Source organism: Ovis aries, chromosome 17, assembly GCF_016772045.2.
Source record: "Ovis aries strain OAR_USU_Benz2616 breed Rambouillet chromosome 17, ARS-UI_Ramb_v3.0, whole genome shotgun sequence".
NCBI lineage: Eukaryota > Metazoa > Chordata > Mammalia > Artiodactyla > Bovidae > Ovis > Ovis aries.
Window position 1 is genome coordinate 37089433 of NC_056070.1, and position 22918 is coordinate 37112350.

General features: G+C 35.3%; 1 protein-coding gene across 4 annotated transcripts in view; it reads left to right on the top strand.

The window, feature by feature from the left end:
• Nucleotides 1-22918, top strand: part of FSTL5 (follistatin like 5) — a 937018-nt gene that overhangs the window by 609791 nt on the left and 304309 nt on the right. For all 4 annotated transcript variants that reach the window (XM_027956327.2, XM_042234380.1, XM_042234379.1 and 1 more), the window contains exon 7: nt 19280-19446. In XM_027956327.2, the coding sequence (XP_027812128.2) occupies nt 19280-19446 (167 nt within the window). The remainder of the gene's footprint in view (nt 1-19279; nt 19447-22918) is intronic.

A 22918-nucleotide genomic window follows, 5' to 3' on the forward strand; every position in this document is an offset into this window, starting at 1 on the left:
TTCACTTAGTAGTGTCCAACTCTTTGCAAACCCATGGACTATAGCCCACCAGGCTCCTCTGTCCATGGAATTTTCCAAGCAAGAATATTGGCATGGGTAACTATACACTTTTCCAGAGAATCTTCCCAACCCAGAAATCAAACCTACGTCTCCTGCATTGCAGGCAAATTCTTTACCATCTCTGCAACCAGGGAAGCCCATGCTATAATTGTGTGTGTCTGTGTGTATAGTGTTATTATCTGGTGTTAGTATCTTTTATTTGGTATCATTTATTCTGTACATTTCTTCCATTGAATCAGCTATACAAACTCTTTTCTTTTTATTTTTTTATTTCTATTTTTTCCCACCTGTTAATATTTAAGCAAAACCAGTTATAAATCATTTCTTCATGAATTTAAAACAAGCATAAAATATATTCTCAAAATAATAATTTAGACATATAAACAAATGTCATCTGATAAAAAGTATGTATTTTATTGCAGAATAATAACACTTAACAACATAAAATTAATAATACAAAGTTCAAACTAAATATAAAAATAAGGATATTTGACACTTTATTACAAAAATATATATTTCAGATGCTGGAATTTATCAGTATATGGGTTTGATTCCCTTTTTTATTTACTTAACCAGGAAATACCTGTTTTACCTGTATTTCATACAATGCTATAGTTTAGACTATTATTATTTAAGGATCACTAAAACCTCTTTCAGGTTTGCTTCAAAGTTTCTTTTAAAAATAATTGTATTTAATATTTCTAGTCAGTACTATTTAAAAAATTTTTCCAGATGAGCAGGATAAAGATATAGTAGCCAGTTAAGTCTTCACAAAGTTAAGAAACATTGTTGAAATGACACAAAAAAACTGAGATTTTTGCATGAAAAAAGCTTCAAAATGTAGATTCTGATGTTTATTGCACAGTACTTCTTTTCTCAAATAATCAAGTGTGCTTTGGCAGTTCTGAGATCTACACATTTAGAATTTCAATTAAAGTCATGCAAGTTCTAATTTGTATAAATGCATTTTCAAATTGTATAATTTAAATCCAGTACACTAATTTTAGCAATCAATATACAGAACATTCATGCACAGTTATCTAGTTCATTGTAAAATTGCTCACATCTCTTCTTTGTTTTGATGATGAAGATAAATGACCCTAGATGTGAGTTCTTAGGTATTTAATTTACCAAAGAGCTTCCACTTGTATTGCATTTACATGGGACTTGTAATTTCAAGGTAGTGATATTATTTTAAATTATGGCTAGAGAATCCTGAGACATACATATTTAAAGTAATTAAAACTACATTCATATACAGAGAAAAGCCATTCCAAGCTTTGCAAGTGATAAGGAACTATTATGGTATAGCAACAATCATAGGCTTATAAAGATTTTTAAATTTATGAATTTTTATTTTGGGAGAGGTACAAATAAACCAAGAAAATCTCTGTTTTTTTTTTCAATCCTAGTCCTCTCTAGAATTATATCAATAGATCATAAATAAATGTTACCCATCCTTTCATTAATATTTTGTAAACTCAAACATGAATGAGAACAAAAGTGAGCAAATATTGGCAATTTTTTAGATGAGGGAATCTGAGTTTTTATTGTTAATGAAAAGCTACACCAGACAAGTTACAAAGACGAGGAAGACTTTATGAAGACTGTGACAAGAGAAGGAGAGATTGAATTCAACTCCACTGAACTGGATTCGGACATGTGTGTGTGCTAATTGGCACATATTGGATTTAAACAGTTACATTCTCACAGATACGGAAATCAGGGTACTATCTTCCTTGATCATCAAAGGGAACCTCCTAGGACCTTGAGAAAGAGACTCATATGTTATAAAACCCAGAACAAGCTTGGAGAAGGTTTATATCTCAGAGGGGCAGAGAAAGCATTTATAATTACAATTTTTCTAAGACACGGAGATCAGAGGCTTATAATCCAGGTAAGTTTTTGTTGTTGTTGGTTGTTGTTTTTTAATGGTTTAGTCAAACTGAGAAAAGCATGAAGGCAAGCCTAGACAGATCTAGGTTCCTCCGATTTCTTAGAAAGAAAGTGGTAGCAGAGGTGACTTCTTCTCAAAGCATTTCTATTAAGCATCTTTTTGGTTAAAGACACATTGGAATTAAAATGTTTCCTATTAAAATGTAAATATTCTCTTGGTAATCAAGCTTGTTCACAGACTAGTACTATGAATGACTTACATGCCAAAATCAGATGGCATTTCTGGCTGAGAATTGTGCCCAGAGAATAAGTATTTTGTTGGGAAGAATAGGGGAGAAATGATCATTGTTCTACATGATAAACTTGGAGAATATAGACCCAGTAGGATGCCACCATCAGGGACTAAGAAATTGCATTTGGATAAGACAAATTTAACTCACATTTACATTTTGCACTGAATTCTCAAAGTCACAACTGTTGTAGTTTTAATAAAAATTTATTCTTTTGTTATTTACAAGGGACTCAGTGGTTGGAGATTTACAAACTCACCTATGTATAAATGGCTAGAATTTTCACATATCCTTTCTGTAATTACTTTATACTTAGTGTCGACTAAACAAAAAAAAAAAAATGCACAACCTAGAAGTTGAGAGTTATGCTTTATTCAGTGGACATTTTAAGACTTTAAGCCCAAGAGACACACCATCTCAAAAAATGCTGAAAGACTGCTCCAAAAAGGCAAGAGGAATTAGCCAGGATATATAGAAGCATTTGCAATAAAAAACAGGTAGTCTCCCTTGTAGTGCTCAGGGGTTACAAAAGATTACTATTTATAAAGAATAAAAATAAAACAGTCAAAAAAGCAAGAGAGTTCCAGAAAAATATCTACTTCTGCTTTATTGACTATGCCAAAGCCTTTGACTATGTGGACCACAACAAACTCTGGGCAATTCTTAAAGAGATGGGAATACCAGACAACCTGGCCTGCCTCTTGAAAAATCCGTAGGTAGGTTAGGAAGCAACAGTTAGAACTGGACATGGAACAACAGACTGGTTCCAAATTGGGAAAGGAGTACGTCAAGGCTGTATATTGTCACTCTGCTTATTTAACTTATATGCAGAGTACATCATGAGAAATGCTGGGCTGGATGAAGCATAGGCTGGGATCAAGATTGCCGGGAGAAATATCAATAACCTCAATATGCAGATAACACCACCCTTAGGACAGAAAGTGAAGAAGAACTAAAGAACCTCTTGATGAAAATGAAAGAGGAGAGTGAAAAAGTTGGCTTAAAACTCAACATTCAGAAAACAAAGATGATGGCATCTGGTCCAATCATTTCATGGCAAATAGATGGGGAAACAATGGAAACAGTGACAGACTTTATTTTTTGGGGCTCCAAAATCACTGCAGATGGTGACTGCAGCCATGAAATTAAAACATGCTTGCTCCTTGGAAGAAAAGTTATGACCAACCTAGATAGCATATTAAAAAACAGAGACATTACTTTGTCAACAAAGGTCCATCTAGTCAAAGCTATGGTTTTTCTAGTAGTCATGTATGGATGTGAGAGTTGGACTCTATAGAAAGCTGAGCGCCAAAGAATTGATGTTTTTAAACTGTGGTGTTGGAGAAGACTGTAGGGTGCCTTGGACTGCAAGGAGATTCAACCAGTCCATCCTAAAGGAAATCAGTCCTGAATATTCATTGGAAGGACTGATGCTGAAGCTGAAATTCCAATACTCTGGCCACCTAATGTGAAGAACTGACTCATTAGAAAAGACCCTGATAATGGGAAAGATTGAAAGCAGGAGAAGGGGATGACAGAGGATGAGATGGTTGGATGACATCACTGACTCAATGGACTTGAGTCTGAGTAAATTCCGGGAGTTGGTGATGGACAGGGAGGCCTGGCATGCTACGTACAGTCTATGGGGTCACAAAGAGTCAGACATGACTGAGCAACTGAACTCAACTGAACTGAACTGAATAAAAGAAAACCAGATATATCAAGTTAAGGAACTCAGTGCTTTTCTCTGTATGGGAAGATACAAGAGTCTGGGCTCGTTGAAATCATTCCTTTGATATGCACCTCAGCTCTCTGGGGCTAGTATTCTGCGTTTCCTCAGGGTGCGCCCTTGGTGATGGCTACAGCAGCTGACTGCTAGGTGGTCTTGGCAGTGGGCCGCCTGTTTGTCTCCATTGTGAGCTTTCTCAGGGCTTACTGTCAGGGCAGCCCGGATGCAATGGCTTCATGGCTGCAACATTCTTTGTTTACTAATATGACAGGCAATATTTTAGGTCTCATTAGTGTTCTGACCTAGAGAATGAGCAGAATCTAAAGGATGATACTTAAATAACTAAAGAATGTTGAAGGAAAGTAAACTAGCAAAGAAGTGTTTCTGTTTACTAGGTAACTTTCTATGAAGGGGCAGTGTGCATAGTTTAGACTTTGCATACCATAAGTTTTCTATAGCAACTGCTCAACTCTGCCTATAAAGCTAAAATCAGCCGTAGACAATAAAAGCACAGACAGCAGCATGAATGGATATGACTGTGATCTAATACAACTTTACAAAAGCAGGTGGTGGGTCAGATTTGGTCTATGCATGTAGTTGCTAAGTTGCTAAGCACAAATAATGGGAATGCATGTAGTTGCTAAGCACAAATAACGGGAACATTTGCTGATATGAAGATGGCTCTAATAATTCAATTCTTTCATAGCCTATCTGAGTTAATGCTCTAGTTGCAAACACATGGTGATATCCATGGTGTTAAAAAAAAAAAAAAAAAAAACAAAAACAAAGGGCAAGAACTAAGAATTTGCCAATAAACTTGAAAGTGACAAGAAAAAGAAAGGCTCTCTAGACATAAATGTCTTTGGAGTTGAAAAGGGCAATTCATTAGCTGATTAGTGCTTGACTGGATTGAGAATAGCCAGCTCCCTTTTTTGTAATTTTCTAGTCATCAATCTTGAGATGCTTTTGACCTGTGCATTACAAGGGAGATTCCCAGGCTCACAGCTGACACTACTTACTAAACCTGATGCTTTCCCAATTGTAAATGAATAAATTAGTATTTCAGAATAAACAAAAGTATCCTGTGGTTTTGATTAGCTCAGTCAATCCCCAATGGCCTAATTAATTCTGGGTGAATTGTTTAAATTTGTTTCTGGATTTGCATAGCTGAAGCCCAGTCTTCTGATGCTGTTGAAGAGCTGCCAAAATGTACAGCCAGTGTTCAATTCCCCATTCTTCACATCCATTTGCTCTAACATCTTAGAGACTCTAACTCAGTAAAATTTCATAGTGAAGGCAAATGCTCCGGATCCCAGTTTCAGTTTTACCAATAATAGCAGTGCATTATGACTAACAGCAATCTCTCTTACCTGAATTGTTTTAATTAGGCAAACAATGCTAAAGTCTTTTTCAGTAGGAAATGTTTAAATACTCTTTCACTGTGTGGAATGAATAGTTCATTCATTCAGCTCTGTCTGCCAGACTGTATCTTTAAAAATGGTGAATTTTTTTCAATTTATTAAAGACAGAGCAAATAATGCGTTGTTTGATTGACTCTTGCATTAACATCCTAGGGTTTCCCAGAGATAAACTGGGAATGAACACAGGTTAACTTTCTTTCCTTATATCTGGAATAGCTTTCAACAGGCCACTGAGCACACAGTTAACATACAGGAAATGGGTATTGATTAGATGATCGCTTTACCTTGACTGATGAATGAGTGTTCACAGCAAACTCCTCATGTAGGATTGTATGAGAAGTACTTCTATGCAATTTCTTACCCCAAATTATTACACTGAATTCTATCTATAAATTATCATATACTTTATATAAATTGCTAGAGCTAGCAAGATGATTCAGTGTTTTACGCATTTAGATTTTTAGATCATAATATAACATTTTCTCAAATCATGTATGATGTTTATATCAATAAATTGTATAGGGAAAAAGATACTTGATTACTTCAACATTTCATTGATATTTTTCACAACTTTTTAGAAATAGAAAAGTGAGTATGTTCCAACCCTTTTAAAAAACTGTTTATCTTGGAGTGATTAACAATGTTGTGGTAGTTTCAGTTGTACAACAATGTGATTCAGTTATACATGTACATGTGTGCCTGCTAAGTCAGTTAATTCCTGTCTGACTCTTTACAACCACATGGACTGTAGACTACCAGGCTGCTCTGTCCAAGGCAAGAAAACTGGAGTGGTTTGCCATTTCTTCCAAACTCAGGGATCAAACCCGAATCTCTTGTCTCCTGTATTGGTAGGCAAGTTCTTTACCATTAGCACCAAGGGCAACCCACTCCAGTACTCTTGCCTGGAAAATCCCATGGACAGAGGAGCCTGGTGGGCTGCAGTCCATGGGGTCACTAAGAGTCGGACACAACTGAGCAGCTTCACTTTCACTTTTCACTTTCATGCATTGGAGAAGGAAATGACAACCCATTCCAGAGTTCTTGCCTGGAGAATCCCAGGGATGGGGGAGCCTGGTGGGCTGCCGTCTATGGGGTTGCACAGAGTTGGACATGACTGAAGCAACTTAGCAGCAACAGCAGCACCACCACCTGGGAAGCCTTGTACATGTGTGTATTATTTTTTTAGTTATCTTCCCATTTAAGTTGTTATATAACATTGAGCAGAGTTCCATGTGCCATACTGTAGGTCCTTGTTGGCAATCCATTTTAAACACAGCAATGTGTACATGTGTGGGGAGAGAGCAAATTAGCCAAGATGGCATTATCAGGCTCTCTTGCCCCACTTTTTGTAAATCACAATTATGTAACAGCTGAGATCACTTACAGCACAGTGCATGCACACCAAGCGGTACTTGCTTGCTCACAAGCTACTTAGTGCTGTAGGGAAGTATAAGCTCCACCTAAAAAGCAGCAGCATTGCTGCTGCATCATGGCTGTGTCCACTGGGTCAGCCATGAGGAGAGACTGTAGCATGTCTGCTGCCCACGGCTGCTTCACCAACCAAGAGAGAACACTGTCATGGCTTCTGGCAGCTGGGGGAAGACTGCATTGTGCTAGGTTATGCCATGGCTGCTGCTACAGCTGTTGCATCAGCTAGGACAGAATAAACATGTCCGCAGCTACTATGGCTCCTCAAGTCTCCTTCCAGTCTCTTAGCCTGCACCTTGCCTACCCTGGGTTCAGTGAACAGTGTGGTCAGCGTGAACAGCAAGACAATTGGCTCTGTGAGCTGGATCAGTGAAACATGTAAATCTCAAACTCCTGGTAACAATAAATTCATTCTGTAAGTCTGTGAGTCTGTGTTTTGCAAATAAGTTCATTTGTATCAACTATTTTAGATTTCACATGTAAGTGATATCATATGATATTTGTCTTTCTCTGTCTGATTTCACTCAGTATGACTATCTCTAGGTCATCCATGTGCTGCAAATGGTATCATTTCATTCTTTTTAATGACTGAGTGGTCCATTATCTGTATGTACAACATCTTCTTTTTCTATTCATATGTCAGTGGGGGTTTACTTTGTTTCCTTGTCTTGGATATTGTAAACAATGCTGCAACAAACATTGGGATACATGTATTCTTTTGACTGTATCTTTTTCTCCAGATATATGCCCAAGGGTGGGTTTGCAGTCATATGACAACTGCATTTTTTGTTTTTTTTTTTTTAAGGTATCTTCATACTGCTTTCCAAAGTCATAGCCTTTTTTTTTTTTAAACATACATATATTTAAGTTCAACCTCAAGGGCACTTAGTTTGTAGATGAATGTAAAACTAGAGCATAAGTAGCCTGATGGGTCATGAGACTTTTTTTTTCTCTCATGCTTGAATAATATCTGTGAAAATTAAACCCATGTGATTTTATATAAGCAATACCTTTCTCACCTTTCTCAAAGAAATCATAATGTATATTTATAAACTGGGTGAAATGGTGCCTATCTTAACATACAAGCACTTCAACAGCTCTTCACTAGTAATATCATCTGCAGGTTATGGAGAATTTACTAAAGGCCCGGAGTAGTTATAAGTGTTTCAAAACATCATATCTTATCTTCACAATATTTCTAAGAGGTACCATCTTTTCATAAAAAAGAAAAAAAAATGAGAGAGACAGAGTTTAAATCACTGTTCGAAATCAAACCTGGTAAACCATCAAGCCATGTATCAGATCTGAGTGTTGCTGGTAATATAGGTCATGCCTTCATTCCCCATGCTATGAAGGCTCCTTTGTCAGCATGTATCTTTTTAAGACAACTACTGTACAGAATATCCAAAGATAGGGTGTTTTCTTTCTTCTCACCGATTGTGTTCATGAACCTAAACTCCTCTTTTTGTGTCCTATTGCATTCGGGAAAGTTCCTGTCTGATCGCAAGATGTCTGGTGAAGCTTCAGTTATTTAATTCTTCCTTACCTGAGGGTACCGTAATTAGAAAAAAAATGTTAGGATCACTAAACATCTATTCATAGATGTGAAGATTAAATAAATCAACTACTTAGAACAATGTCTTGGCAAATGTCAGGTAAGAAGTGAGTGAAAGTTGCTGAGTTGTGTCCAACTCTTTGCAACTCCATGGGCTATGCAGTCCATGGAATTCTCTAGGCCAGAATAGCGAAGTGGGTAGCCTTTCCAGCTGAGCCACAAGGGAAGCTCAAGAATACAGGAGTGTGTAGCCTATCCCTTCTTCAGCAGAGCTTCCTGACCCTGGAATTGAACCCAGGTCTCCTGAATTGCAGGCAGATTCTTTACCAACTAAGCTATCAGGGAAGCCTTGTTGACAATTATTTCCATTTATTCTAGTCCTACAAAGAATGACTCCCTTGTTAGGAGACACTAAACTTGGTATAATATATATTGAAATATCAGTACCTTATTATCCCTGACTATATACTTATCATGATAAAATTGTCCAGTTGTATGCACTCCAATTTTTCCAAATCATAAAGTTGAAATTAACTTGACTACTTTGGGTAGCTAACCAAATTCCCTGTTGGGTACAATTTTTGTTAGATCAGGTTTCAAACAAAAACTATTTTTCATAAAGAATTATTTTTCAAGCCGTTAGTGTCATACATATCATTGAATGAATGGTCTTATTCTTCAGTTTAAAATTCAACTATATATAATTTATTTGAAAGAAAGAAATTAGATAAAATGGAACAGAAATGTTGAATGGTAATTGTATTATATTTGTAAGACCACAGAAAGAATATCAAAATCATGAATAAATAAAAAGGAAAATGAGGCTGCCTATTGTGAACATGTAAAACTACTTGAAGTATTGTCAAAATACAGTCCTGTCTATAATAATATATTTTCCTTATTACTAGTTATAAAGTGAATAAGAATAAAATTCTACTTTTGAACATGGACCTTTTTGCTTCATTGTTTTATAGAAAAATCTTTTATGGAAAAGTCTTTTTAAAAATATATCCCCATAGCTTTTAAATCCCACCAATGACAGAGGAAAAAAAATGACCTTTGGTTTTAACTACAAAATACTTTTATTTATGTTTGTGATTATAAGTCCTTCTTTCTTTCAGAACTTGTGAAAGAAATAATTCTATTCTCACTTAAATACTCAGAAGTTTCTTCACTAGTGGCTTCTTTTCCTGAGGATAAACTTGGGATTTCTTTTTCCTATTCCTTATCAGATTCATTTTTCCACATTTAAACCTCTCTACTTTTCCCCTCTGTTCAGTATATTAAAGATACTTTGAGTACATATCTATTGCTTCCTCTGCATCGTCTTTATAACGCTTGAATATTCTGCCATCTCTGTGTCATACTATAGGCTTCCACAAGGCATATAGATAACTGAGTCCTTGGAAACATGAGCTGGCAGGGAAAGTTTCTCTAGCCGAGCTTCATTTACCAATGCAGAAAGAAATTTTAGGTGAAACTATTTTTCAAGTTATGTAACAATTCATGTTGCTTCAAATTCTTCTTGACATTAGATTTAGTGATCCATACCAATCTGGAAGACTTGGCTTAATTTGTATCTCACTGATTATTTGTATATTTTGAACACTTTTTCAGATTTTTCTTAGCCATGGATTAATTCATTCATAAAGCATTTTTTTGAGTCTCTTGTTGGTAGTTCTTTGGAGCTTTTTCTTATCAATTTTCAGAGTCTATTAATTCTATATATAATAACTTTGCTAGCTTTGTAGATGGAAAGTATCTTTTCCTGCTTTGTGGCTTGCATTTTTGGTCCATTAATAGTATCTTTAGAAATCTGTGTGAGGGTCAGGAAGCAACAGTTAGAACTGGACATGGAACAACAGACTGGTTCCAAATGGGGAAAGGAGTATGTTAAGACTGTATATGGTCACCCTGCTAATTTAACTTATATGCAGAATACATCATCAGAAATGCTGGGCTGGATGAAGCACAAGCTAGAATCAAGATTTCCAGGAGAAATATCAATAACCTGAGATATGCAGATGACACCACCCTTATGGCAGAAAGAGAAGAAGAACTAAAGAGCCTCTTGATGAAAGTGAAAGAGGAGAGTGAAAAAGTTGGGTTAAAACTCAACTTTCAGAAAACTAAGATCATGGCATCTGGTCTCATCATTGCATGGCAAAAAGTTGGGGAAATAGTGAAAAAAGTGACAGACTTCATTTTCTTGGGCTCCAAACTCACTGTAGATGGTGACTGGAGTCAGGAAATTAAAAAACACTTTATCCTTGGAGGACTCCCCTGGTGGCTCAGACGGTAAAGGGTCTGTCTATAATGTTGGAGACCCGGGTTCTATCCCTGCATCTAGAAGATCCCCCGGAAGAAGGAAATGGCAATCCATTCCAGTACTATTGCCTGGAAAATCCCATGGACAGAGGAGCTCCATGGAAGAAAATCTATGACCAAACTAGAAAGCATATTCAAAAGCAGAGACATTACTTTGCCAACAAAGGTCCATCTAGTCAAGGCTATGGTTTTTCCAGTAGTCATGTACGGATGTGAGAGTTGGACTATAAAGAAAGCTGAGTGCCAAAGAATTGATGTTTTTGAACTATGGTGTTGGAGAATACTCTTGAGAGTCCCTTGGACAGGAAGGAGATCCAACCAGTCCATCCTAAAGGAAATCAGTCCTGAATATTCATTGGAAGGACTGAAGTTGAAACTGTAGTTTTTGGCCACCTGATGTGAAGAACTGACTCATTAAAAAAGACCCTGATGCTGGGAACAATTGAAGGCAGAAGGAGAAGGGGATGACAGAGGATGAGATTGTCAGATGGCATCACTGACTCAATGGACATGAGTTTGAGTCAACTCCAGGAGTTGGTGATAGACAGGGAGGCCTGGAGTGCTGCACTCCATGGGGTCGCAAAGAGTCAGACATGACTGAACTGAACTGAACTGAGTAGTATCTTTTGAAGAGAAAATGATCTAAATAATAATGTATCAAACATATAAATCATTTTGTAAAGGTAACTTTTTGGTCCTTATTTAATAATTCTCTACCATAAGATTTTGAAGATATTTTATTTACATTATATATTATTATAAATATATTTATTGTTATTATAAATGTGTATAATTACATTATCATGCACTCTTGAAGTATCAAAGTTTTAAATTGGATACATATTTAAGCACCTTGTTTTCTCACTTTTCCTCTTGTATCTTTAAGCTTCCATCTAAAATCATTTTCCTTTGCCTGAAGAAATGCCTTCAGAATTAAACTTAAGTTACTAGACATATATTTTCTTACTATTTTTTGAAAGCATATTTATTTTAATTTGTATGTGTGTGTATAAAATTCTAAGATTGAGTTTACTTTGTTTCATCACTTATATAATCCCAGTAGCTTCTTGTTCCTATTTGCACTCATGGTATCAGTTACCTAACTCTCCTTACTGCAAAGTCAATCTGTATTTTTTCATCTACATAATTTTTAGATTTGTCTTTTATTTTCTTCAATGTCACTACTGTCTATGTGTGGATTATTCTAGTGTTACATTTGCTTTGCTTGACATTTGATGATCGTAAACCTATAGATTAGACTCCCGATATTTAGAGAAATCTCTTAGCTACTATTTCTTCAAATACTACTTCTGCCCAATTACCTTTGTTTCTTCTAGGTTTCACATACCTTTTTGTGTATATCTCAAATTTTAATTTTCTGCTTTTAATTCTGTAATGTTTCTTTTAAGCTCTTTCTCAGTTTATGACTTTTTTTTTATTATGGGTATAATCTGTTCTTAATGACATCAATTTAATTCTTAATTTCAGGTTTTTTTATGAGTTTGGCCAAAAACTTCATTTTGTTTTTCCATAAGTTGGCTCTAGTAGCACTTTGTTGTCTTTTTAATTTCATTCAAAGCAATTTTGTTTGATTGTATTGTGACAATTATCATATCAATGCACATTCAGTTCAGTTCAGTCACTCAGTTGTGTCTGACTCTTTGTGACCCTATGGACTGTAGCAGCCAGGCCTCCCTGCCATCGCCAGCTCCTGGGATTTACTCAAACTCACGTCCATTGAGTCGGTGATGCCATCCAAACATCTCATCCTCTGCCGTCCTCTCTCCTTCTGCCTTCAATATTTCCCATATCAGAGTCTTTTCTAATGAGTCAGTTCTTCACATCAGGTGGACGAAGTATTGGAGTTTCAGCTTCAGTATCAGTCCTTTCAGTGAATATTCAGGACTGATTTCCTTTAGAATTAACTGGTTGGATCTCCTTGCAGTCCAAGGGACTCTTAAGAGTCTTCTCTAACACCACAGTTTAAAAGCATCATATCTTTGGTGCTCAGCTTTCTTTATAATCCAACTCTCACATCCATACCTTACTAGAAAAACCATAGCTTTGACTAGATGGACATTTGCTGCAAAGTAATGTCTCTGCTTTTTAATATGTTGTCTAGTTTGGTCATAATTTTTCTCCCAAGGAGCAAGCGTCTTTTAATTTCATGGCTGCAGGCACATCTGCAGTGATTTTGGAGCCCCCCAAAAATAAAATAATGTCTGTAACTGTACATTAAAGTTTACCAAAACTGGTAATTTTGTGTGTAACCATTTTAATATTGAAGATGAAAGAAAAAAATCCAACATTGTGGGCATATTATATTATTTCAAGAAAGGTAAAAATGCAATTGAAACTCTAAAAGGAAAATTATGCACTGTATAAGAAGGTGCTGTGACAGATCGGATATGTCAAAAGTGGTTTGAGAAGTTTCATGCTGGAGATTTATCCATTGCTGGAGGATGCTCCAAGGTTGGGTAGGTCAGAGGAAGTTTATAGTGATCAAATAAAGACATTAATTGAGAACAAACAGTACACCATGTGGGAGATAGCCAACATACTCAAAATATCCACATCAAGTGCTGAAAATAATATGTAGCAGCTTGGTTATGTTTATCATTTTGATGTTTAGGTTCCACATATGTTAAGCAAAACAGCCTTCTTGACCATGCTTCTGCAGGTGATTCTCTGCTTAAATGTAATGAAAACATCCTGTATTTTAAACAAATTGTAATGGGCAATGAAAAGTGGATATAATGTGTACCATAATGCAGAATGGAAGTGATCATGGGGCAAGCAAAATGAACTACCAACAACCACACCAAAGGCCAGCTTCACTCAAATAAACCGATGCTGTGTATATGGTGGGATTGAAACAGAGTCCTCTATTATAATCTCCTTCTGAAAAACCAAGTGATTAGTTCCAACAAGTACTTTTCTCAGACCAACTAAAAGCAGCATTTGATGAAAATTGTAGTCAACAGGAAACATAATCTTCCATCAGGATAATGCAAGACCACATATTTCTTTGTTGACCAGGCAAAAACTGTTACAGCTTCCCTGGAAGTTCTGATTCATCCACCATATTCACAAGACTTTGAACCTTTAGATTTCCGTTTATTCTGGTCTTTACAAAATTCTCTCAGAAAAAAGGAATTCAGTTCTCTGGAATTCAATTCTTTTGTGACCAATGCAATATTTTCTACTTATATAATTTATATTTGGCTCTTTAATCAACTTAAAATGTTTGTAGATTATACATTTATTTTTTTTAGAATTTCTAAGCTGATTTTGCTTTCATAAACCTATATTTTACAAACTTGATGTGTTTGTTACTGTTGTTATTTTATTTATCCTTATTTTCATACCTTGTTCAGTAACTAAGTCATGTCTGACTCTTTGTGACCCCATTAACTGTAGCATGCCAGGCTTCCGTGTTCTTCACTATCTCCCAGAGTTTGCTCTGACTCATGTCCATTGAGTCAGTGATGCCATCTTACCACCTCATCCTCTGTCATCCCTTTCTCCTCTTTCCCTCAATCTTTCCCAACATCAGGGTCTTTTCCAGTGAGTCAGATCTTCACTTCAGGTGGCCAAAGTACTGGAGTTCCAGCTTCAGCATCAGTCCTTCCAATGAATATTTAGGATTGATTTCCTTTGGGATTGACTGGTTTGATCTTGCTGATCATTTTCATAATTATTCTCATAATGCTATAGTCTTTTTTTGTGTGTGCTATGTGATCCTTCATTGTTTACTGGATATTTTATTTAAAATTTTTATAACAATAGTTAGATAAACTAGAATGATGTTATCTTAGTATGGAGAGGAAGACTGTTTTATGAAACACCTAGAAAAAAGTAGCCTGCAATTCACATGTTTGCTAGTAGAGTGAGACACTTTAAACTCCTGTCACAGAGGGAGATGGTACCTATCCCATCTATTCCATGCCTCTAGCTATGAGAAACCACATAGGGCATTTAGGCTGCTCTGTCATCTTCTTATGGTGGAAAAATTCCCAAAGCACTGTGACACCATTCAGGACACAGGCTGGGAAATTTCTCAATGTCTTACTTCTTTCCTAGTTAAGAATGAGAAAAAAATTATCTCTTTCATATATTCTTTAAAATATATTATGTGTGTTTAATTCAGGGTTATTTATTTGTTTGTTGCTATTTTATTTCTTTAGTGGAAGAGTTTGTCCAAATTGTCTAATACATTGCTATTGAAGAAGTTTCTAATTCTTATCTTAAATTCATTTTGTTTTGTTTTTATAATACACATTGTTATATAAGTATATAATAGTTTATAGATAATCAATTAGCATAAAAAACATTTTTTCATAATAAGTTAATGTATATATTGGCATGTCTAACTTAGATCAGACTTAACATTTATTTGGAAATCACTTATTTCTTAATAGACAATGCCACAATAATTTCCCAGTTAAAGAGCTTGTCATTGACTATGGTTTTCTTACTATGAAAATAATTAATTCATTCCTTCTATACTTCCTAAATGTCTTTTATTGTGATTTTTTTACATTATTATCTGCTTTTAATTAATTAATAATTTCTGTTAGTGGAATAGAGAAGGGAAAATACATGTTATTTGAAAATATCACTGATAAAATATCTTCTAGGTATCATTCCTACAGTAGAAATTATAAGCATGATCAGCTCAATAAATTATGAGACTAATATTTCAATCAATTAAATAAGATATTCAACATAAGTATATACTTAGGAACTTGAAAAGATGTAGGTGTTAAGAAGAACAGAATTCTGTTTATGACAAATTATGATATACAGAATTGATTTTCAGTTACTAAGATGATCTTCTTATATAAACTGGTGTTTCACAAATAGTCAAAATATTTTCTTCCTTTCTGTACTACTTGAAATTTACATAATATTTTTATTATAGTTCTTATTGTTATTCTTATCAACTAGTTGCTATTGGAATAAAGCAGTTAAAGTTGTATTCAACTACTCTTGTCTGTCCAACTTCAGGTTCTGCTAGAGGAGAATTCAATTTTTCATGCTTTTGAAAACAAACACTTTATAATCCTCTAAGTCAAATTGTGAAAGTATAAAAAGAGATCCATAGAAAAACTATTTTATTGCCTCTCAGCCTTTCCAAGTAAGAAAACAAAAGAAGCTGATCTGGAAATGGCAGCAATAGTCTTCATAATACGAGATCAAAAGAAACACCACAACTAGTCTCTGGTTTCTTCTTTGAATTCTTGAGACAGCTTCCAATAAGAGGCCAAACTTATAGGCAAAAAAAAAAGTACTGACATGTTTCAAAAAGCTCAGTAATATCTGTTATATCTAACCTATGTGCTTTTACCTTTGGTCAGGACATTAAATGACTTGTTGTCATGTGATGCATGATTTTAAACAAGACCTTCAAATGAGCATTATCATTGGAGCTAAAGAGATAGAGTACTAAAATGAAAGATGCTGCACTGCGCATAACAGTTGCTTGCCTGTACATAACTAGCATAAGATATTTGCGGACAGAATGCAAACAAAAATGTTATCATTGATATATATCTACAAAGTTGTATATTAATTGTAACTGATATAGAATTAAAGTTTTAACATTTTTTCTTTGAAAATCGTATTTCTAGACTAACAACTATGATCACTAACATACACACAAACACTCAGATACAATCAATCTCACCTCTTTAAACGGACTCACATAGTTTCATAACTGTTTTTGTGAATGTATTTCTAGGTATAAGCATCATTTCTCTATGAAATATATGAATGGACATATTTTATAAACATTTTACTTACCATAAAAGCATGTTGAAAGACCTTAGAGTACAAGAATAACAATATTTAACATTTGTGATTTTTTGAGACTAAATCTTAGTCTGGTAATAACTAAGAGAAAGATGATTAATGATGAGCATGTCAATTTTGCAAATAAAATAAATCTTGCAGCTAAATTTTCTTAAGGAAAGCATCACTTGATTTTGAAGAATAACTTGTAAATATAATTATATTTGTGCATGTAGCTCTATATAATTATTAAGGAAAAGGTGAAATGTGTAGCATGAAACCTGGAGGAAAAAGGTCTAAAGATTTTTAAAAATACATATTAATTAATAGCATATATTACTGAGATAATTTTTAAAATCATTTAAAACCATAATCTCCAAATTAACATAAAAGTTTTTGCTGTGCATGTTAATATTCCCTGGGTGAATAGTAATTCTTAATTCTAATTAGGCAAGCTCTCAAAAAATTACATTTTAAAAGGATGTCCTACATAATGTTATGCCAAATCTCGGCATTTATTTTAAAATATTCATGTTATCTAATTAGCATTGTAATATATAACTACCAAAAGCACAACTATTTGAATGGCCTAAGACCTAATACCAGATGCAAAAGTTTAGTGAAGGTATTTCAAGGTGATTCAGTACCAACTCTATTATTAAATGTCAGAATAGCCAATGTTAACATGCTGTTTTCAGAATCAAATGTCTCATTATCTTGTACATGATTTTATGAGGAACCAGAAACTGAAATTCAGGAATGCTAATGAAAATTGTTAATAATTCTTATGTGGTACCCTACATTATGTTATCACTTTTATGGTTTTCTGTCTTCCCTTTAAGTTTGTAATATAAATAAAAAGACATAAAGATACCCTATCTGCAAATATCAAAAATGTCATGTGTCTAATTAGTTAAATATATTTTCTTTTAGAGATTTTATATAATTATATATCTATAGAGAAGTACAACAGAGTGAATATTACAGAAAAGATAATTGAACATATTCCCTATGGTCTTGTTACTCAGTGAACATTGAAATAAAATGTGAATATGGATAAACGTCATTAAGGAACATTAAATTGTCAATACAAATGACTGGCCAAGACACTTGTTCCTCATTGCTTTCATTTCATTCAGTGATATAAGGAACAAAAGAATAAATTTGACTGAGTCTCTTCTGATAGGGTTTTTCAATTTCAAAAGATTGCCTACCCCATTCTTTGACCACACAAAATAATGAGGGCTTGAATAACTATGACTTTTAGGTTTAAAGACAAGATTTTATATAACAGCACTTAACAAATGCATATAGGGGACAATATGTTAAATACTGGCCTTCTGAGACAAAGATGTGTGCTATTTTTGATGTTACAATTTTTAATAGTACCGAAACTTCAAAGAACTGTTTGTTGAATGCACTCTGTGTGCTAAGTCGCTTCTGTCCTGTCTGACTCTTTGTGACCCTATGGACTGTAGCCCTCAAGGCTTCTCTGTCCATGGGATTCTCCAGGCAAGAGTACTGGAATGGGTTGCCATTTCTTCCTCCAGGGAATCTTCCTGACCCAGAGATAAAACCCACATCTCTTGTGTCTCCTGTATTGGCAGGCAGGCTCTTTCAAAAAAAGTCATTTGATTAGCATTTACCTTCCTCCTTAAGAGGTAGACAGGATTCAGAGAGAGAGAGAAAGTTCAAGTGGTGAAAAGGAAGGGAGCAGACAGCACTAATTGTACCTGATAATATTGATTGCAAATTAAAAGCCACCACTTTTGACAGCCAATTCCCCCATCATAAAAAAAAAATATCATCAACAGCAACAAAGGAAAAAATGACAGTTATAGTCTCTCCACTTCCACAGAAATTTCAGTGAGAATAGTGATTTTGCTCTTTCTTTCCTGAAAGAGACTGAGCAAAATCAAAATGCACAACTCCATCATAGCATAGAAATGATAGCGAGCCAGTGAATGTCATTTGAAAACTAAAGGGCAGTTGTCATATGGATGAAGACAGGGGATTATCCCAGGCATTTCTCCTGAATGACACAGTTCATTCCCAACATTGGTAAGGACTGTCTGGAATCAGGACAGGAAAGCAGATCCAGATTCAAATTATATTTCCTGCTATAGCATTATAATTAGAAATATGTTAATGATTATTTAAGTATATGTAAATTTTATGAATAAGGAAATGGCTTTACTGTACTCACACTGTGTGACAGAGGCAGCTGACAGAATTTTAGGAAATTGTTGTTTAGTTGGTGAACTTCAGTTTTTCCTCCTTCAACTTCCCAAATAAATCTTACTCCTTTAGAGTCAATTTATGTTTCCCAGCATAATGATGCATTTTACCCATTCAGCTATGCTAGTGTTCTGTGAAGCCAGCCAGCAATGATCTCACCTCACCCACAATATAAATCTATCAGTGAATAAACAACATCATTTTTATTTCAATGCCAGTGACACACTACATGTCGATTTGGCAGTTAAATAATTTATCTCTCTTCTGGGTGCAATCTGCCAGGCTTATTATAACTCTACTCCTGATATTCATTTCATGTTTAATAGTTCTGTGCCTCATGAGGGTGCCTGTCAATCAATGAAACTGAAATGTCATTCTGACCTTTTATTGGAAACAATTTACTATTTTTCTCATTTCATCACAAGCTTTGCTCCATTTTATACAATTTAAAAGCTTTAATTAGTTGTATTCAGAAACTTTGTATTAATTAACTTTACGAAACTACATGCTCCTCAATATTCCTGACACTTTATCTTTTCAGAGGTTATCCAGTTGAGTCTGCCTGAAGATCAGAAACTAAGCATCACAGCGGCAACAGTGGGGCAGAGTACCGTTCTGAGCTGTGCCATTCAGGGAGCACTGAGACCCCCCATCATTTGGAAGAGGAACAATATTATTCTCAACAACTTAGATTTGGAAGACATCAATGTGAGTACATCAACAGAGGTTGTGTATAATTTGTGTATCTCATGTGATATAGTCTAGACCTTGTGAATTCTGAGGAGCTTAATGAAATCAGATATTACAATTCAAGAGAATTATTACACTGTCATATCCATTCTACTATCTGGAAGGCATTTATTGAATATTTAAAATTATCCAAATCACTTGTTTAAGCATGGTAAGCACGTTATATACCACTGTGTTGGTGAAATTGCCTCAACTTAAATCATAAAGTTCTGGCTCTAAGAATTTCTGTAATTACCAACAATTAATTATATGGCAACCCACTCCAGTACTCTTGCCTGGAAAATCCCATCGGAGGAGCCTGACAAGCTACAGTCCATGGGGTCGCAAAGACTGGAACATGGTTGAATGACTTCACTTTCACTTTTCTATCTCTATATACTAGCTATTAGAGTTGCAACAGCCTGTAGTTTATGAAGTGTTAAAGTGGGTAAAGGCAGTTTTAGCTTCAAATACTTCATAATGTGTTAGAACAACGCATATTAATAAAATAAATAAATGGTTTATTTCCTGGAATGAAGGAATATATTTCATCACTGTTTATACCTAGAGTTTCAGAATCTAAATTCAATAGGGTACAGCCCCCGTCATGAGACAAAACCTGAACAACTGCAGGAATTAATTTCTTCTTTCCATGTTGTCTGTTGAAAATAAGCATGAAGAAGTGACCATCACCTTAGATGATGGAAAGAAGTGAAAATTGTATGCTATGGGATGTCCATAGAAAAGAGTTGAGCCAATTCTTTTCCTTAGTGATGTATTTGTGTATAAATTTTAGTTATCTTTTTACTCTTGCTTAAGAGAGCCATCACCTATGCATTTATTCTTTGCTACTTTATAAAGAATCCCTAAATCACAGGTGCGAGATATTCACTCATATTTGTTACATTTTACTAATATTCTTGTTTAATGTCTTTGAATGCTTCAAAAGAGAAATGCCTCCAAATTTATAATTTTTTATTTTGATAAAAGTTTTCTAACTTTGCTTATATCTGGGAAATTTCCTCAGGTTATATGGAAAGTAATGTTTAATTTGCCAAGATGCTAAGACACTTTGTGCCATAATCTCAGGATCATTCAAAATTGTTTAAGAGGCATGGCCTTAAACAAAATCACCTCAGATTTGTGTTATGGATTATTGTGTTTGTTTTTTTTTTCAATTGAGGTAAAATGGTATATAATATTTTGCTTGTTTCAGATGTAAACCATAAAGCAATCAATCCTTGTACACATTACAAAGCAATTACCATAATAAGTCTAGTTACCATCCATCATCATGCAATTGACCCCCTTCACTCATTTCCCCAACTCTTTTACCCTTTCCAATCTGATAACTGCCCATCTGTCCTCTGTATATACAAGTTTTGTGTTGTATGTTTGCTTTGTTTTTTATACTCCATATATAAGTGAAATTGTCTGATTTATTTCATTTAGCATAACACCCTTTGGTCTGCTATAGAAAATGACATTTCCTTCTTTTTATTTGGCTGAGTAGTATTCGCTCTGTGTATATTTGTGTGTGTGTGTGTGTGTGTGTGTACCTATATATGTATGTGTGTATGAGAGGGAGATAGAGAGAAAGAGAGCTCTCCTCAGTTGCATCCAACTGTTTGTGACCCCATGGACTGCAGCCCACCAGGCTCCTCTGACCATGGGATTTTCTGGCAAGAATATTGGAGTCAGTTGCCATACCCTCCTCCAGTGGATCATACTGACTCAGGGATTGAACTCATGTCCCCTGCTTCTCAGGTGGATTTTTAAACTGCTGAGCCATTGGAGGGAAGCACTCAGCAGGTAAAGAATCTGCCTACAATGCAGGAGACACAGGAGATATGCATTCAATCCCTGGGTCAGGAAGATTGCCTAGTGGAGGAAACAGCAACTCACTCGAGTATTCTTGCCTAAAAGATCCCATGGAGAGAGGAGCCTGTAGGGCTACAGTCCATCGAGTCACAAATAGTTGAACATACCTGAGCAACTGAGCACACACACACACAAATATATATGCATCACATCATTATCCATTCATCCATGAATAGGCGGTAATTTGCTTCTATATCTTAATGTTTGTAAATAATGCTGTATTAAACATAGAAACACATATATCTTTTTGAATTAGTGTGTTCATTTTCTTAGGTTAAGTACACAGAAGTGGAATACCTGGATTATATGGTAGTTTTATTTTTAATTTTATGAGTAATCTCCATACTGTTTTCCATAGTGGCTGCACCAATTGACATTTCTACTAAGAGTGTACAAGGTTTTCCTTTTTTCCACATCCTCTTTAGCACTTATTATTTCATGTAGTTTTGGTAACTGTCATTCTAACAGGTGTGAGGTGATATCTTACTGTGGTTTTGATTTGCATTTCTCTGATAATGATGTTGAACATCTGTTTATGTGGCTGTTGTCAATTTGAATGTCTTCTTAGGAAAAATATCTATTTGGATTCTTTACCTATGTTTTTGATTGGATTGTTGGTGCTTTGCTATTGAGGTATTTAAGGTATTGGTATGTTTTGGGTATTAACTCCTTTACCAAGCTTGTGGTTTGCAAATATCTTCTCCCATTCAGTAGGTTTCTTTTTTTTTTTTTTCAGATGGTATCCTTTGCTGTCCAGAAGCATTTTATTTAATGCACTCTACTTGCTTGTTTTTGCTTTGGTTGCCATTGTTTTTTGGCTAAGAGCCCAAAAGTCCACAAGAAGTGTGATATCAAGGAGCTTTGCTTTTGTTGGTCAGTCACTCAGTTGTGTCTGTGACCCCATGGACAGCAGCGTGCCAGGCTTACCTTTCATTCACTATCTCCAATAGTTTGCTCAAATTCTTGGAGCTTAGCACCTATGTTTTCTTCTAGAAGATTTTATGGTTTCAGGTATCACATACAAGTCTTTAATCCATTTTGTATTTATTTTTATGTAGGGTGTAAGATAGTGGTCCAATTTCAGTCTTTTGCATATGGCTGTCTAATCTTCCCAACACAATTTATTTAAGGGACTATTCTTCCCCATTGCATTTTCTTGGTTTCTTTATTATTAATGTTATTATCTGTGAGTTTATTTCTGGGCCCTTTATTCTTTTCCACTGATACATGTATCTGTTTCCATGGAAGATTATTTTTATTACTATAGGTTGTAGTATTGTTTGTTGGAGAAGGCAATGGCACCCCACTCCAGTACTCTTGCCTGGAAAATCCCATGGATGGAGGAGCCTAGTGAGCTGCAGTCCATGGGGTCGCCAAGAGTCGGACATGACTGAGCGACTTCAATTTCACTTTTCACTTTCATACATTGGAGAAGGAAATGGCAGCCCACTCCAGTGTTCTTGCTTGGAGAATCCCAGGGATGGGGGAGCCTGATGGGCTGCCGTCTATGGGGTCGCACAGAGTCAGACACGGCTGAAATGACTTAACAGTAGTAGCAGTATTGTTTGTA